Below are 18,191 nucleotides of genomic sequence, written 5' to 3'. Positions count from 1 at the left end.
TCTGTGGGAATGTGTGGTATCTTCTTTCTTGACAAGACGCTTGTCTACCCGCATTTGGGCCTGGGTAGCGCAGGGAAGGATGGGATGGGTCTCGTTTTTGTCTCTGTGAGGCCGCCTTTACTGTTTACTGGACCGGATCTGCTTTCCGCCTCAGGAGAGGGTTGGTTGTTCATGGAATGGCTATCTGAGTTTTGTGTTCCTACTGACAGAATGAGGTAATGCTTCTGATGCAACCCAGATGCTGCCATCTGATCTAACTATATTTGGTTTGCAGAAGGAGCTGCTGAAATGTAAACAAGAAGCCAGAAACTTACAGGGGATAAAGGTAAAAAGGAAGACATTTAACACTTTAAATAAACTCTACCTGGTAAAGCTGTCTACTGCTGAGCATGGGTGGGAGGAGGATAGTTGGGTCTGGGGTCTTGTGTACATTTGCAGGAGCCTTGGGCAGGCCGAGTGATACTAAGAAGTATCACTCTGTGGATGAGAAGTGAGACATGTCGGGGAAAACACCGGTGTTTTGCTGAGGCTAATTTCTGACGGTTACGACTTGTTATACTGTCCCTTCCCTCTGTGCCACCTCACAGTTTTTATAGGTAAAAACAACCAGTTTTTATAGTTTTCTTCAGTTCTAAAGAAGAATGTCCTCTTAAACATTGTAATTTATTTAGTGTTTGAGTAGGTAATAGTATTTAATGGCTTGATGTGAAGACGGTGTGAAAAGATCATCCCTGAAAAGTCTGTCTTCCAGCCCTGTCCCCTCCCCCACTCAGTCACTTAGTTCTCTTTCCTGGCGGTAACTTATCAGTTATCAATAAATATGTGTGTATATGGTTTTTCCCCCAATAATAGTATATTATACATACAGCTTGACACGTTGTTCTTTTTTCACTTAGTAGCATATCTTGGAGATCATTCTATTTCAGTACCTAAAAACCTTCCTAGATCTTTTTTTTGGCTGCATAGTATGCCAGTGTATATTTATATGATCATGTAATCATCCTGTTGATGGTCTTTTAGGTTATCTCCAGTCTTTTGCTAATACAGTGATCTAGCTTACAGTTTTGAATATATGCTGCTTCTCCCCCGTGGGAATGCATCTGTTGAATAAACACCTAGAAACGTGAAAGGATGTTCTTAAGCTGCTGACTTCCCCTCTTCCCTACACTCCTGTTCACAGGCAGACCGGAGCACAGCTCCGCAGCGTTTGTCAGAGTCAGAGTATATTTCATAGCCTTGATCCTTTGAGATATGTCAGAAAACAAAGTGGTCCATGCTCAGATGAGTTTGAGAAAGGCCCTATAGGCTGGAAGAGTCCCATACTAGAGGACCCGAGAAAGTCTGCCATAAAAAGTTTGGAATTAGTAACCACAGAAGTGCCTCTTCTCCCATGCAACACTTACTAACACTTTGGGAAAGGTTCTCTGAACTGTTGATGCCAAGTGCATCTTGGACGACCTTTGGCATGTACTGTCGTGGCTGACAGCGTACTTAAGAACGGACCCTCACCTTCTCCAGAGCCCACCCCATTTTTCTTTGCATTCTGTAAAGAGAGGAAAATCAAGGCAAACACACTGCAGTGCAGCTCCAGTCCCGAGTTCCATGTGAGGTCGCCATGGTTGGAAAAGTGTGTTCTAGCCGATCTTTTAAGTGTGTACATCCCACAGTTCTTAGGCATGGTAGGAACCAAGAGTGTCTAAGCTGAGAGACAGTACCCTGAAGCTGGTAAGATCATAGGATACTGGGAAGAGAAACCATAAGTCCAAGAGGAGTTCTGAGCATGGAAATACAATCCCGGTCCTGGTCTAGACTAGGCATTGAAAGGCGATGGGAGCAGGCGTTGAGGGATTCCAGGGATTCTTTGAACAGGGTGGCAGGTAGCAGTAGGGCCCAGCCCTCTAGGAGATGGGGATTTGGCAGAGAAGGAGAAGGAAAAAGAGCTCATCTAGACTCAGTATTTATATGGCCTAGATACAGATGAGAAAGCCAGGGTGGGAGGAAAGAGAGAGCATTGTCCATGGTCACTGTCATGAAGGCAAGCAATAGACTGGTAATTTGAATCTCGGTCTGTTGGATCCCAAAGGCCACCGACTCTCTCTCTGGCATCATGCTGGCAGGAAGGCAGTGGAGGGTAGGGGTGAGTAATAGGTAGAGGAGAAAGCGGGTTTCGGTCGGCTAGGTAGGACAGTGGATAGGACTTTCCTTTAGTTGCTAGCATCTGGGAAAGGGACAGAAGAATTCCTGCTCATCTCCTTATAGCAAGACCTCATATTCTTTCCGTCTCCTGGTTTGCCCGAACTAATGCTGGACACGCAGTAAGGGTTTTAAAACTTGTAGTGATATCTGGCTGATTGATTAATGTGTGCTTTTGTTCCCCAGGACGCCTTGCAGCAGAGGTTGACTCAACAGGACACCTCTGTGCTTCAGCTCAAACAAGAACTGCTGAGGGCAAATATGGACAAAGATGAGCTGCACAACCAGAATGTGAGCTGCCTGAGTGAACTCTGACCTCACGGAGCCCCAGGAGCAAAACAGGACACATGAAGTCCTGTTCGATCTGCCATCCTGACCTCTTAGCTTATTTCTGAGATGCCCGTCCTCCATGCCTGCAATTAGTCTTACTTCCTGTCGGAGTCATCTCTGCCCTCGGCTGAAAGCCCAAACCTCACTGGCCTCGAGCCCTTCGATTTTGAGCACGCTGAGACAGAGACAAAACCGTGGTGCTACCATTTGATTTTCTTACTAAAGAAACGGAGAGCAGCTGTGTGTTTTCACCGTAGCGGTGCCCTCTCTGTGCTCTGTGCCCTCGCAGCCGGCATCAGCTCTGGTTACTGCGTGGTTGGTTTCCTACCGGGCGTGGCAGACAATACCTCTGTGCCGGTTAATTCTTTCTTTTCCTTCTTGCAGGTGGACCTGCAGAGGAAGCTAGAGGAGCGGAACAGGCTCTTGGGAGAGTATAAAGTAAGAATACGTATCAGTTTGGAAATGATTTCCATTTGACCTTTTACGGACAGTCTGGTGTTGCTGTTGTTCAAAGAGCTCTGAATACTCTGTTCTCATTGCTGCTTTCTGCAAGGGCATCTTCTGGGCGCCTTTGATTCCGTAACCCTAAGAACAGATAGCACGTCTACAAGGAGTACGGAGCTGGTTGTCTGCAAACTTCCGTCTCCACCTTTATGTCTAACCTGCATGCGTGCCGTGTAGCGGTCCTCCCACGAGAGCTAGTTCCCTTCCGCCTTACTGTTCAAGAACCCTCTGTACCGTGTCAGATTACTGTGCTGTGGGATGTCTTCCTGTGTGGCGTGAGGAAAGGACTCTTCCCCTTGAGCCTCTCCTTTGCTCCGGTGGAACTTGCCCGGCCAGCGGTGAGCTCCTCAGCGCGCTTGGCTTTGCCACCCACCTGAAAGCTCTGTCTCTGTTGCAGAAGGAGCTGGGGCAGAAGGAGCGCCTCCTCCAGCAGCACCAGGCCAAGCTGGAAGAAGCCCTCCGGAAGCTCTCCGAGGCCAGTTACCAGCAGGTGGGAGTCGAGGCCCCCACTGACTTCCTGCCCCTCCAGCCCGAAGACAGCTTTTTCTGATGTTGTCTCTTCCTTGCAGGTGGACCTAGAGCGGGAGCTGGAACAGAAAGACGTCCTTTTGGCTCACTGTATGAAAAGAGAGGCAGATGAGGTAACCTGCCCCTTGGGGCCCCCCTCCCACATCTGTAGGGTCAAAGAGGCTATTTGGTGAGGGGCTTTAGAGTGCAGGGTCCAGGGGTTCCTGGCTGGCTCAGTCGCAGCAATATGCAAGCAATATATTTTGATCTCAGGGTCTTGAGTTCAAGGCCCACATTGGGTATCAAGAATACTTAAATAAATAAAACTTTAAAAATTTTAAAAAAAGAGCACAGCTTCCAGGCAAAGAGAATCTAGTTTCAAATTCCAGCTTTTCATACTTGTTGCCATTGTGTGACCTTAATTCGCTTCGCTTCTGAGCTTTAGAAATAAGACTTAGTGAAAAAAAAAAAAGAAGACTCATCGGAAAAAAAAAAAAAGAAATGACTCATCTGGAAAATAGAGAGTCCACTTGGCACAAAGTCAGACTCCAAAATATTAGTCTTTGTTCTTATTCTTTTCCTCGCTGAAGTGAAGTCAGGAGGTGCTGAAGCAGCCTTCTCAGGCCTGCCCATGGCCTGGCTGAGGCAAGGTTGGGGGTCCCCCGGCCGAGGCTTCCGTTTTGCTCATTCCTCATTCAGCAGTGCCAACCAGGTATCAAGTACCGGGGTTACAGCGGTGAACGAAAGGAGAAAAAGATCTTTGCACTCATGAGGGCTATATTCTAATTGAGAGCGACATGAACAGATAGACAATGGTATACTGTGTCAGGAAGGGGTAAGTGTGAATAAGAAAGATGAGGACGTCTCGGTTTGGAATTCTCCCTTACAACAAGCGTCACTTCTTGCTGCTGTAGGTGACCAGCTACAACAGTCACAGCTCTCAGAGCAATGGTTTTCTCCTTCCAGTGGCAGGAAAAGGAGCTGCTTCCGTCACTCACAAAGGGGTAGGTTCTTAGGATTTGCATGCAGACCCCACTTCCAGCTAAATTCGGAACAATGGCCTAGCCGTCGCCAGTGCCCCCGGGCCTTTTGTACCCCAGTTCCCTAATTCTTGCATCTGATGAGCGCAGAGGGTGCGAGGAGCTTGCTGTCCACCATGAATAATTAATGGACAAACAATAGGCCCACTTCTGTGAAGGAAAATTTCTTAGCATTCATACCTCCTCCCTCGAAAATAAAAGACCCGGCCTGGGAGCCTCTGCTGTACAGTGTGAGCCCAGCAGCGGGGATGTGTTTAGTCCCGCGGCCGCGCCAGCTCAGCGGCACCTCCCTTCTGCCCCCAGACCAGCGACCTGCAGCTCGTTCGCGACGCGCTCCGCAGCCTGCGCGGCAGCTTCAGCGGCCACGACCCTCAGCACCACACCATCGACAGCCTGGAGCAGGGCCTCTCCAGCCTGATGGAGCGCTTGCACGCCATGGAGACCCAGAAGAAGCCGGACAGAAGGGTAATCCTCTTTCTGGGCCGGTTCTCTTGGGCCAGCACCCCAACAACTTCGTTGTATCAAGTTTAGTTGAGATGACGGCCTTGCCAACAGACACGTCAAAGGTTTTCCTCTAAGTGGAGCCCACTCTTCATCAGGAAAGGCGTTCGTGATAACTCTTGCTCCTAGAAATCGCATAAGGGTTTAAGGAAGTGTGCTTCTTGACCCCACGGGAGTCTCTCTCTACTGCTTCTTGCCCTCTTCTCCCCTGAATGAGCTTGGCACTGGATGCGGAAATATATGGGAAACTACACTGGAAACCAGAGAGCCTTTTATAAATGTACATTGTTATTATTAGAATATATTGTCTGATTTTATACACTGTGGAAGATGTGGTAGAAAAGTATATATTTCAGGTACATTTTTATGATTTAAATTTCTTGGATAAATTCTCCTGCTGATGGTAACTCTTGGTATTTTTGTGTGGCTCCTCAGGTTCGGGGCAAGTCACCCAGAACTCAAGCAGGTAGTGAATCCCGGGAGTCCTGGCCCCCTAATTCAAGTAAGTACTCATTACTGCTCAGTAAGGACTCCTAGCTTATTAGATCAGAAATTTGGTACTTTTCTTGCTACCGACATTTTGAGAGGAGAATTTTCCTTGTGGCACTTCACTCTTACATTGTTTCTGTAGGAATACTTGAATCGAGTTACTTCTAGGATATGAAGACACATACCGGCAGTCATCATCACCATCACCCCAAGTACCATTTAGCACGTGCAGGATGCGCCTGACTCAGGCTAAAATATCTTTGGAAAATACACAATATCAAAACATTTACACCGAACATGGCAGAACATGAAACAACAGAAACACACAAAAAACCACCCCACAGTCCCAAATAGCACACAAAATTTCCAGTTCTTCCTGAAGGCAAAAAGTTTAATTTCTTTGGGGATTTTCCTTAAAACTGGGGGCTTGGGGCTTTCCGTTTGAGTCCCGCAAGAGACTTGCGCCATCTAGTGGCCACGCTGAAGAAGTAATTTAATCTGCTCTATGCCCTCTCCTTACATTCCTTTCCCTGTTCCTTCAAACATGCTGGAAACCTACCCCGCCTGATCATTTCTCTTTTATCGTGTATGTTAACCTTTTTCTTTAATGATATCCACATTTTGTCTTTTATGGTTTACCCAGGCCTAATCTAAAAGTACATAATAATCTACAGAAACCAAATAGTAAAAAGCTGACTATATGTTACATATACAGTTTTGGAAGCTACATTAATAAACAAAATCTAAAGTAAGACACTTAAGATATTGGCACAATAAGAAAGATAAAATGTTTTTTGTAGGGCAAATAAAATTCTACGTAAGCCCCCAGATACCTTTTCTTTTGAATGAGGGATTTACACTGGGAATAAAAAATTATATTAGTACCAGAATTAGTTTCAATTTCTTTTTTAGCATTGTTTTGAAACAGTCATTTCTGTTTTTTTTTTAAGATTTTATTGATTCATTTATTTATTTGTCAGAGAGAGAAAGAGTGTGTGTGCACAAGCAGGGGGAGCGGCAGGGAGAGGGAGAGGCCAGCTCCCTGCTGAGTAAGGAGCCGGATGCTAGACTCGATCCCGGGACCCTGGGATCATGACCTTAGCCAGAGGCAGCTGTTCAACCGACTGAGCCACCCAGGCATCCCTCATTTCTATTTTCTTGAGAGGCTTTTTATTTTGTCATCCCCTTCAGGACTTTCTTTAGGTTAATATAAATTGCCAATGCAGATAATTCTAAATATTTGGAAATTCTTCTTTAAAAATCTAATAAATTCCTTCCTTCCTGGAAAAATCCTTTTATGTATTTGCTGTACTTATCCTAAATACTGCAAATATCCATAGCTGCTTATATATAGGGAGTTAATCTAATTTCTGTATTCACAGCTACAAGATCTCTCTCCTGAAAATACAAAAGCTTGTGTAACTCGTTAGCCTCCTACCTACCGACTTTTTTTCTTATTCCCCCACATCAAACCTTGAAAAAATAGTCTACGTGGGATCTTTTTCCATCCTTTCTTCCCATTCACTACTCAAGCCACCAGTCGGCTTTTACTCAGCAAATCCACTTAGTGTTCTTTTTGTCGGATCACTGTTGACCTTCTTGGCCTTAATCAAAGTGGTTACTTTTCAAACCTTGTCTTCTATTGACTTCTCAAAATCACTGACTGTTCTTCTTCTTCTTTTTAAAAGATTTTATTTATTTATTTATTTATTAAATTTTTTATTTATTTTCAGCGTAACAGTATTCATTGTTTTTTCACCACACCCAGTGCTCCATGCAATCTGTGCCCTCCCTAATACCCACCACCTGGTTCCCCCAACGTCCCACCCCCCGCCCCTTCAAAACGCTCCGGTTGTTTTTCAGAGTCCGCAGTCTCTCATGGTTCACCTCCCCTTCCAATTTCCCTTATTTATTTGACAGAGATCACAAGTCGGCAGAGAGGCAGGGAGAGAGAGAGAGAGGAAGGGAAGCAGGCTCCCTGCTGAGCAGAGAGCCCGATGCGGGGCTCTATCCCAGGACCCTGGGATCATGACCTGAGCCGAAGGCAGAGGCTTTAACCCACTAAGCCACCCAGGAGCCCTCACTGACTGTTCTTGAATAGTTTCCTTCTGCACATATTTTTCCTCTTTAACTTCAGTACCAACCAATTATTCATTCAGCAAATATTTATTGAGCATCCATTATGTAGTGCCCGTGTTAGACAGGAGGTAAAGAGATGAACAGGATAGATGAGGTGCTTGCCCGCTTCAGATGTGCAGTGCAGTGAACTCGACACAGTCTCCTTCTCTTCTCTTCTCTCTCCAACCCTTGAATGTTGATGTGTCCTGGGATCCATGCGAGATCTAGACGGAGGCCTTTTCATGTTTTCTTTAGGCGATCCCTTCCACTCCTGTGCCTTCAGCTGTTCTTATGTGCTGATTATTTTTAAATTTATAATCTCTAACCCCAGCCCTTTTCTGAGTTTTAGGGCTGTATTTTTTTTTAAGATTTTATTTATTTATTTGACAGACAGAGATCACAGTCAGGCAGAGAAGCAGGCAGAGAGAGAGAGAGGGAGGCAGGCTTCCTGCTGAGCAGAGAACCCGATGCAGGGCTCGATCCCAGGACTCTGGATCATGATCTGAGCTGAAGGCAGAAGCTTTAAGCCACTGAGCCATCCAGGTGCCCCAGGGCTGTATTTTTGAAAGACAACTAGATATCTCCCTATGGGCAGAATGGCACTTCAAACTTTGTGTCCAAAACTAGACACAAAATAGAGTGGGAAAAATACAGAGTATGGAATCAAACAGATCTGGGGGTGTAGTTTTGGCTCTCAGTAGAGTGTGTGATCATGGGCAAGGGAGTTAATTAATATCTATGAATTTTAGTTTCCTTGTCCATGAAGTGGAGATAATTTTGAAGGATTATGAGCATTAAGTGAAATACTATGTGCAAATAACATGGCATAGTGTGTGGCAGATGAGAGGTGCAAGGCGAATGTTTATAGTCTCAAAATACCTTCTGGTTATTCCCCTCTGGCTTATGCCCTGTCTTTCTCCATTTCATCACACCCAGATCTCCTGCAAGAGTAATCTTTTCTCTGAATCCACTTCTTTTCTTGCCTTTTACTCTTAAGGGAAAGCAATAATAATTATTTTGGATTTAAGAAGTAATACAGTAGAGTGCCCCCTGGGTGGCTCAGTCGGTTAAGCATCTGCCTCTGGCTCAGGTCTTATCCCAGGGTCCTGGGATGGAGCCCTGCGTGGGCTCCCTGCTCAGTGGAGAGTCTGCTTTTCCCTCTCCCTCTGCCCCCCACCCCACTGGTGTTCTCTCTGTCTCTCTCAAATAAATAAAAATAAAATCTTAAAAAAATAAAGTAATACAGTAGATTAGCGGAATAGAATTGAGAGTTAAGGTAAAACCTATACATCTGTGGTCATTAGACCAGCAAATAGTCTCTTCAACAAATGGTGCTGGGCAACAGTATATCCACATGTAGAGATGTAGAGCGTAGAGATGGACCCCTACCTCACACCATGTATAAAAATTAAAAATGGATCATTGAGGTAAATGTAAGAGCTAAGGCTATAAGACTCTTAGAAGAAGACATGGAAAATATTCATGACCTTGGATTCTCAGTCAGCAACAAAAAACAAAGCAAAGCATGAGCAGTAGAAGAAAAAATAGGGAAATTGGGACTTCATCAAAATTAAAAAATTTTGCATCAAAGGACACTATCAAGAAAGTGAAAAGACAAAGGCCATAGGAGAAAATACTTGAAAAATCATATATCTGATAAGGGTGTCAAATGGAGAATATACAAAGAACTCTTACAGACTGACAACAAAAGACAAAGAAATCCAGTAATAAACACGCAAAGGGCTTGAATAAGCCTTTCTCCAAAGATAAACAAATAGCCAATCCACACATGAAAAGATGTTTAAAACCAAGAGTCATTAGGGAATGCACATCAAAACCACAGTGAGATACCCTAGTTCTAAAGGAATGGGAAATAAGTGTTGTTGAGGGGGAGGTCCCAGACATTGCTGGTGGGGATGTCAAATGGTATAGCTGCTGTGGAAAACAGTTTAGTGGTTCCTCAGAAACTTAAATACAGAATTACTCTATGATCCAGTAATTCCATTCCTAGGTATATTTTCAAAGAATTAAAAACGCGTATTTAAAAAAAAACAACAACAACAAACTTGCACACACATGTACCTAGCATTATTCACAATAGCCACAAGGTGGAAACAACCCAAATGTTCATCCATCACCCAATGAATGTTTAAACAAATTCTGGCATGTGCATACGATGGAATATTATCCAGCCGTAAAAAGAAACAATGCACTGATACATGCTACAACGTGGATGAACCTTGAAAACGCTAAGTGAACGATGCCAGACACAAAAGGATATAAATTGGATGAATCCTTTTATATGAAATGCCCAGAATAGGCAGATCCATAGAAACAACCAGTAAGTACATCAGACAGATGCCAAGATTAGGAAGGAGGGACTGCTTAATGAGTATGAAGTCTCCTTTTGGGATAATAAGATGTTCTAGAACTAAATGGTAGTTACAGTGACATAACACTAAATGTACTAAATGCCTCTGAATTATACACTTTGAATGGTTAAAATGGTGAGTTTTGTGTTATGTGAATTTTACCTCTATTTAAAAAAAGTAAGTTAGGCAGCTCTTTCTGCCCACGAGTTCTGTCCCCATGCTTTAAAAAAAAAATCACCTTTTTGCCCCCCCCCACAAATAAGTAAAAATAAAAATAAATTTAAAAAATAAGTTAAGAAAAAGTAATTTCCAACCTCTGCCTAGGATATAGAAGGCTCCTTCCCTAACAATAAGACAAAGTTGAGTAATCTAAAAGAAATCATAACTTTCACTTTCTTGAATCCATGAGAGAGATGAGATCATAGAGCAACCAACTAGCCTGAGTACAAACCGGTGCCTCCAAGGAGGACTGGATGCAAACACTGGTGCACTTGTGGAAGGAAGATGGCGCCACCATCCGAATAGGGAAGAATTCGGCTAGGATTGTAATTGCTCAAGGCTCAGCAGGGAGGATAGGAACCCTCGGGGCCACAGATGTAAGAGGAGTTTGCGCCCACTCGCAGGCTCTTTACGGACCTCCATTGGGTGCTTATGAAAAATACTGGTTGTGGGGACAGAGTCTAGGGAAAACCTATCTTGGTGCTGGCGGCCCGAGCAGCTGCCACAAAACGAAAAGCATGAAGCATTCTTTAAGGAACAAAAGCCTTAAGCCAGTAGGGAAGGGCAGCGAATCCGTTTTCTCCTCCCTCCTTGTCCCAGGCAAAGGTGAAGACCTATTTTGGCAAGGGAAGGAAAAAGGAAAAAGGAACTGTCTGTGCCTGGGAGACTGGTAGGACACTGTCTTGGGCTCATATCTTAGAGGTTGCCTACCCTTGGGGGAAGAGTAGGACCATTGCGAATGCCCCACCCTCAAGACTGAGGTTGGGTCATGACCACAGAGAAGCTCCCCTCGTTACCAGCCGCTGGATGTCCAAGCACTGGGTAAGAAGCAACACCAGCTTGCTGTGGGAAGGCACAAGTGTAGAGAGTGTAGAGAGATTGACTCGGGCGCAGGCTCACAAGTAAAGTCTAAAGCTGAAGATGGAGGAACATTGAAGAAAAACCCTCCAGCACTCCAGCTCCTAAACATAACTCTACAGGGATTTGAAGATGGTGGTGCCCCAAAGGTAACCTGAACAAAAATCCCAATCCCAGCTCAACTGCAGTCCAGATTAACTGTCCCTAGTACTATGGCCTGGCAGAACGAGCAGTGGGCCTATTTCTAAGCATAAATATTTGGTAAGTCACTCTCTACCGTCATATACGTGATGTCTAATATTCAGTAAGAAATTATAAGGCATCCACAAAAGCAAGAAAAATACTGTTACGAGTCAATCAGTATCTACTTGAGAGTAAACTCGTATGACAAGGATGCTGAAATACCTAGAATAAGTTAAGAAAATACATGAAGATAGGATGGCAATGGAGATTTTAATATTATAACAAATCAATTAGATTATAAGATACAGTAATTACTGTTTTTTGGTTCTTATGATAAAAATTTCTAATTACTCTTTTCTCCTATTAAAGGCATAATCATAAGTACTTCTTAATTAAAATTTTTAATAAGTGCCTGTATAAAGCATAGAGAGGATGCAGACCAAGGAATTTTGGGTTAAAAACCATGGGACCAGGGCACCTGGCCTGAGTGGCTCAGTCGGTTAGCAGCTGACTCTTAATTTTGACTCAGGTCACGATGCCAGGGTCCCGGGTCCAGACATGCATCGGGCTCCCTGTTCTGTGGGAATCCTGCTTCTCCCTCTCCCTTTGCCTGCCTCTCCCTCTGCTTGTGCTTGTGTGCTTTCTTTCATCTCTTTGTCAAATGAATAAATAAAATCTTAAAAAAATAAAAACCAAACCAACCAGCGGACCAACACGTACAGATCCTGTGTAGCTAAGGGATGAGATAGGTTTTGTACCTTTCGCAATGAAGCATGAAGTCCCTTGGGATCCGAGTTTCTAAGGTCACTTTGCTCTGTGGCTCTTGCTCCTGCTCACGTCTCTCTCCATGAAGTGGGTGGACGTTTTCTACACCGTCTACAAGTTGGCAATGTCTGCGCCTCCTGCTCTGTGTCCCTTCTCCCTTAGTTGAGATCTTGCCTGGCTTCTTTGACCTCTTTTGACTCTGAGCAACACTGCCTGTCGGGACCCCCGTTGTTCCCTGGGAGAAGTACCTGGAATGGGTGAGAAGTGGCAGCCTCATCATTGTGTCCGTGCCCAAAGCACCTCCTCCTGGCTTCGTGGCCCTAGGAGTGACTTCCCATGGATCACACCCCACGAACGTGGCTGGTGTTTTCCAATGGTGTGGAGGCTGCGCTGTGACCCCAGGCAGTTTCGTGCTCCTGGGACACTTCGAATGACTGGAAATGAGGGGGGGTTGGGAGCAAGCTCTGACCTCAGCGTCTCTCTCCGACTACAGGGTTGCCTCACTCACAGAGCTCCCCGGCTGTCAGCAGCACCTGCACTAAAGTGCTCTATTTCACTGACCGGTCACTCACACCCTTCATGGTCAACATACCAAAGAGGTGAGATTCCAGCATCGTGGTTTCCCTTTCACTTTTTGAAAAGACAAAGTAGTGACAGGAGGCGGACTCAAGGGTTACCTCCCACTGAACGAGCTGAGAGGTGTTTGAGGAACAGTATGGTGTAGGAAGAATACAGATCGGGATCCTAGTTGCAGTGTCACCGCTAACCAGTGGCGTTGTAGGGACAGGTCACAATCTGCTGCAAAGTACAGACAGTAATGGTGCTTCCAATCCTGATGCACAATTATGTTCTGAGTTAGGAAAAATCATTTTTTAAGGATTCAAAACAGCTCCCGTCGGTAGCCATGGGTTGCAGCCTGGCCCTGCAGGGCTGTTACTCATCAATCTCGGTCCTGTTTGATGATTGCATCTAAGCAATTGAGAATTCATGTTAAAAACCTTCAAACATTCCTTTATACTCCCTTGTAAGGTAAATAAATGGCTTTGAAAGAAAGACTTTTCAAACTCTGGAACCAACAGCTGAGAGAGGTAATAGGTTGTCCCTCTCCTGGAGAGTTTGCTTAGTTGGTCTGGGCTAACAGGGAGCTTTCTGAAGCTAGAAAGGTGAAGATGGTGATGTCTGACTTAACCCTACCAGCCTAGAGAGATGCAATATTGTTGCAAAGAAGGAAATCAAGAGAGCTTAGACGTATTGCTAGTTCAGCAAATTAGATTTCAGAGATCTTATGATGTCTGATTTCCAGAGTAAAACAGACAAAAGCAGTCTGGCTGCTGCTGGAACACAAACATCTATTTTAAATTCTCAGAGCACCCCGTCCGTAATGCTATTCTTCTCCCCTCTTGGTGGCTCCCTAACCTCTGCTGTAGAATTGTCTGGGTTCCCAGGGGCGGGGACCGAACAAGGCCATGTCATTTCTGCCCGGAGAGTCTTTGGCAGGGGCCTGGCTTTAAAGGTAACATCTCATCTTCCCAGCCTAATAAGATGCAGTCTACGTCAGTGCTCTTGCCTTTTGTTGCAGGTTGGGGGAGGTGACACTAAAGGATTTTAAAGCAGCTATCGACCGGGAGGGAAATCACCGGTACCACTTCAAAGCGCTGGATCCCGAGTTTGGCACTGTCAAAGAGGAGGTACAGAATCCCTGGGGAGCCTGGGTGGTATTACTGCTGGTTCCTGAACCCCAGAGCCGCCTCCTCTGCGACCAGTACCCGAGTTCCCTCCCCAGGTCAGAGGAGTTTCCCAGAGCCTCAGGCCCATCTGATTACTCTAGACCGACGTGGTCAGGGAATGCACAAGGAACCGGCAGCTTCCTCAGTTCTAGGACTTAATCACTTTGACCAAACTGGGACAGAATGCTTTATTTTAAAAAGGAGAAAATTTTGTTAGTGAAAATAAAAGGACCTAAGCTTGAATGGAAGCTTGGCTTGAGGGGGTCCCTTCTCTATCTGTAGCTAAATCTTAGAAACTTTTCTGCTTTCTGTGTTCAGCAAAATAAACAAACAGGCATGAATATGTGAAACTGTATATCGGGAGGGAAGTTTCTCAGATAATTAAAATGAGGAACTTCTGGAAAGTCATGTCTGCTTATTCTCAACTCCTTGACTGTTTTCTTAGCCTACGCTTCTCTTTATAATCCATCTGCCAAATATAGGGAAGAGAGTTCTGGGTTCTTACATAATCACATTGTGATTAAAGCCAGTGTTTTATTTCATAAATATTTCCACACTGAAATGCTTTAATAGCCCTGTTCTCTTAGTGGCTTAGAAAATTGAATGAATGAATAAAAAGAACTGCCTGTTCTTTTGGTCTTCTTTCTAACCCTTTCTTTATGATACCTGGGACCAAAATTTTACCCTTTCTCATTTTTGTAATACGTATGCTACTGCTTTCTCCTAAGCACCCTAAAGTGCTGTATGGTTAGTAATTTATTAATTCTAATCAAACTCTATAAGCAAAGCAAGGTTAGGGATGCTTTTACCATTTCATAGATTAAAAAAGCTATATATATATGTATCATATAAGAATATATGTTATGTAATTTTAATAACATATAATAGGATATATTATAGTATATGTTGTATTATATATAATGCACATAATCTATTATACAAAATACAATAACATATTACATATGTTAAAAATATTTTATATATATATGTATGCGTGTGTATACATTTTTATATTTAGGTATAACTTTAGGGACGAAACAAAAGGGACGTAGACTCTAACTTAAGGCTTTCCTCTGTATGTTCTTTATCTTCTGTGTTGAGGTCTTAGTTTTATCAGCAGCAGCCATCTAGACAGACTCCCTGTCTTACTTATTTTTTCACTGAGGCTCTTTTTTTTTCTTCCTCTAGGTTTTTCACGATGATGATGCCATCCCTGGGTGGGAAGGGAAAATTGTAGCCTGGGTGGAAGAAGACCATGGAGAGAATTAATGCAGAGTATTGGATTGGGGGCTCATGGAACTTGGCACCCCCTGGCTGTTTCACTCAGGAAAGAGGACTAAAACAGATTACACAAAGAAGTTTCTAGTTTGTGCTGCCAAAAAAGAAGCTTCTCCAAGTGTGACAGCCCCGGGCCAGTACTGTTTCTGTGCCTGGCTTATGTGGTACTTAAAATCCCTGTCCACCTGTAGACCATGGGTTCATCTGGAGTTCCTTGTCCGTGGGAACACAGTGTTTTATTCTACTCTGAGGACAACAAACCGAAGGCCTTAACCAGTGGGAATGGATGATCCCGCTCCTGTAGGGGCATGGCTGCTATTATCTGGAAACTGGGAATTGGATGCATCACTCCTGTGTGTTACAGTATTATTTTAATTGGCCTCAATGGTTGCAGCAATCAGAGTCCCAGCATTTGTACTCACAGACAAGGCAAAGGTACCAGCTTTTTTGCTTCTTTGCAGCTATTGCAAACCAAGAGGAACTCATGAGGTGGTACCAAAGACGAAAGCCCAGTCTTCAGGAAGTTTTTGGACCGGACATGGATGGTGCTGAATTGTTGATTGGATGGAAAAAGGGCTGCCCATATTGTGCTACACTTTGCTAAAACCATGATGAAGTAAGACCTTGGGTTGCCTCTTGTGTCTTAACTGATTCTGCAACTTGTCCTTTAGCCCACAGAGGGCACATTTCATGTACTGCTAGTTTTCTCTGGGGACTCTTCCACCATAGAGCCATTTTTTTCCCCTTCCAACTGACGAACTTTGTGTTTGAAAGGAATAAGGAGTTAAAGTCTCCTTAAAAATCTAGGCGGGTATGGAAAGGTGCTGCTACCCATATTTCCTTGACTTTCTTTCTCTCATGACTTCCTTTAACTCATGGTGTCTCCTTTGCAGTCAAAAGGAGACAGACTGTTCATTTCAGTGTTTGTGATTTATGAGTACTGAGCATGAGTTACTGGTCTGCCCCTCTTCATTTCAAGTTATTTTCGATTATGTATTTAGTCTAGGTTGATCCTTTAGGTCACAATAGGAACCATGGGGCATGGAGCATGAGTTGTGAATGGCAGGGTTGATTCTGGGTTAAAAAAAACCCTAGAATCCTTTCTCATGTGCAACATTGTCAAGTGTAGAAGCTAAAAGAAAAGAGTTAAACTTCCAGAGATTACTTAATAATTTGGGTTTTCTCAGTCATTTACCAAGCACCATCAACTAATCAGCCATATATATATATATATATATATATATATACACACACACACATATATATGCACACACACACACACACACACACACAAATACTCATTCCCAAAAGCAGTCGGCCTGTGACCAATGTACACTGCCAACCAGGAGAGTCAGACAAGTCATTTCTGGGTTCTTGACCTGTCTGTCTCTAGTTCATCTCCGTTTTCCAGCTGTTTCAACAGACTACTCATTGGAGCTCTGAAATGACATTTTGTTGTTTTATATAAATGTGTCTTTTAAAATAGTTCATGTTTGGAGAATTCTTTTGTACTCATTTGTTTTTGTCTGAAAACCATGTCTATTTTTATAACTTGAGTGTGAGTTCTATACGTTCTCACATTCTATATACTGTATCCATTTTCTAGAGAACCCAGTAGCTTTTATAAGGCTCTTCTCTTCTTACCCTTGTGGTTTCAGAACAAGCTTTATTTTATTACAAGTATATTAATGACAACTGATTCCTGGTTCTAATTCTACCTGCCATTTTGGTAGTGGAGGTAGTTTTACGTAATCTCTTTGATTGCTCCTCTAGCATACAGAAGGAGCTCAAAAGATATCTGATATCTTTCAGTAAGTTTACTTGATCTCCTACTGAAGAATTTCTCATTAGAAGTGACTGGGAAAGTTAATCAAAAGCAAGAATAATTCATTATGAAAGCAAATAGAAGAAAACAGGATATTCTGAATCCGCCCCCCCCCGACCCCGGAAGTCTGGAGAAAAGGTCCTCATGTCACCGATTTCTCTGTTGCATGAATTTTAGTGTTTTGCTATAAGACAGCATGAGGGTTATTAGGCCAAAATTCATTACTGTATTTCCAGTACAATTTATCCTGAATATCTGTCTCTTAAGTTAGTTTTTACTTGTCAGTTTTCTTTGAGCAAACATACTCACCATTATGTAGAATTTAGCTTTGCAGAGAAAATTAAATGAGAGAAAAATTTCAAAGTCCTCTACCTTATTTGGCTTTTATCTCTCTGTCCTTTGGAAGAGGAACTGCATGGCCTCAGTGCCTCCACAGAAAGCTGAAGTTGAGTTCAGGGGAGAAAATGAGATAGTTTTTTCCCCTTTAGCTCATTAATCTCATATGCCACGGGTAATAACTAAACACCCCCATTACAGGATGTCACTCCAGTAATTTTTGTGTACAATGTGTTGCTAATCCCCATTCCAGTTTCTAAAGACAGGAATCTTCTGAGAAGCGTGCGCATTTGGTTCCTTCTGGTTTAAATCGATTCCTGTTTGTTACACTTTGGTTGTCCTCGAAGCCTCTTGACTTATTCCAAGGATTGTCCCCTGGTGACATTTGTGTGGGATAGTTCATCCAAACACTGAAATTCTCTTCCTTTGAAAAAACTAAGGAACTAGAACGTTTAGAGTTCATAAAATAACCTCTAAACCTATGAGATTAAAAAAAAATGATCCTCTCACAAAAACTAGCTTAGAAGAAAGCTCAATTCCTTCAAAAGTCGTCATTTAAAAACTGATGACTATTCTCACTCAGTTCCCTAAATTAGCTGGAATTGGAACACTTTACAATTTGTACCTAAAGAATTTGGATTAAACTTAGTTAATGGCATTCCTACTTACTGATTAACATTTCAGCTCTTTTTGACCAGGATGGCTGTAAATTAGGGAAAATATATTTATGTTTACATCCAATCCAAGAGGACTCTAATTACTTAAGAGCATTTATGTCATAATTATAATAATTTTCATTTTTTCCATAAAATAAGCATTATGATTGCACACTCCTATTGTCTGAATTTATGTAAGAGGTATAGCTTGCTTAAAATATATATGTAAAGTTATATTTTCTTAGAAACATGGATGTTTGCAACCATTGCTTTCATAGAGATTACCACCA

At 43.2% G+C, this 18,191-nt stretch overlaps 1 protein-coding gene across 2 annotated transcripts in view; it reads left to right on the top strand.

Moving 5' to 3' along the window:
• The window catches only part of DIXDC1 (DIX domain containing 1), a 59,866-nt gene extending 44,164 nt beyond the window's left edge, over nt 1-15,702 (top strand). For both annotated transcript variants that reach the window (XM_080815953.1, XM_080815954.1), the window contains 11 exons: nt 275-325; nt 2,380-2,484; nt 2,908-2,961; nt 3,425-3,517; nt 3,597-3,668; nt 4,449-4,538; nt 4,878-5,039; nt 5,511-5,577; nt 12,573-12,678; nt 13,659-13,767; nt 14,995-15,702. In XM_080815953.1, the coding sequence (XP_080672079.1) occupies nt 275-325; nt 2,380-2,484; nt 2,908-2,961; nt 3,425-3,517; nt 3,597-3,668; nt 4,449-4,538; nt 4,878-5,039; nt 5,511-5,577; nt 12,573-12,678; nt 13,659-13,767; nt 14,995-15,075 (990 nt within the window). In that variant the 3' untranslated portion in view covers nt 15,076-15,702. The remainder of the gene's footprint in view (nt 1-274; nt 326-2,379; nt 2,485-2,907; nt 2,962-3,424; nt 3,518-3,596; nt 3,669-4,448; nt 4,539-4,877; nt 5,040-5,510; nt 5,578-12,572; nt 12,679-13,658; nt 13,768-14,994) is intronic.
• Nucleotides 15,703-18,191: the final 2,489 nt, after the last annotated feature.

Source organism: Martes martes (genome assembly GCF_963455335.1).
Source record: "Martes martes genome assembly, chromosome: 10".
In the NCBI taxonomy this organism is placed as follows: Eukaryota; Metazoa; Chordata; class Mammalia; order Carnivora; family Mustelidae; genus Martes; species Martes martes.
This window is presented reverse-complemented; position numbering and strand designations above follow the sequence as displayed.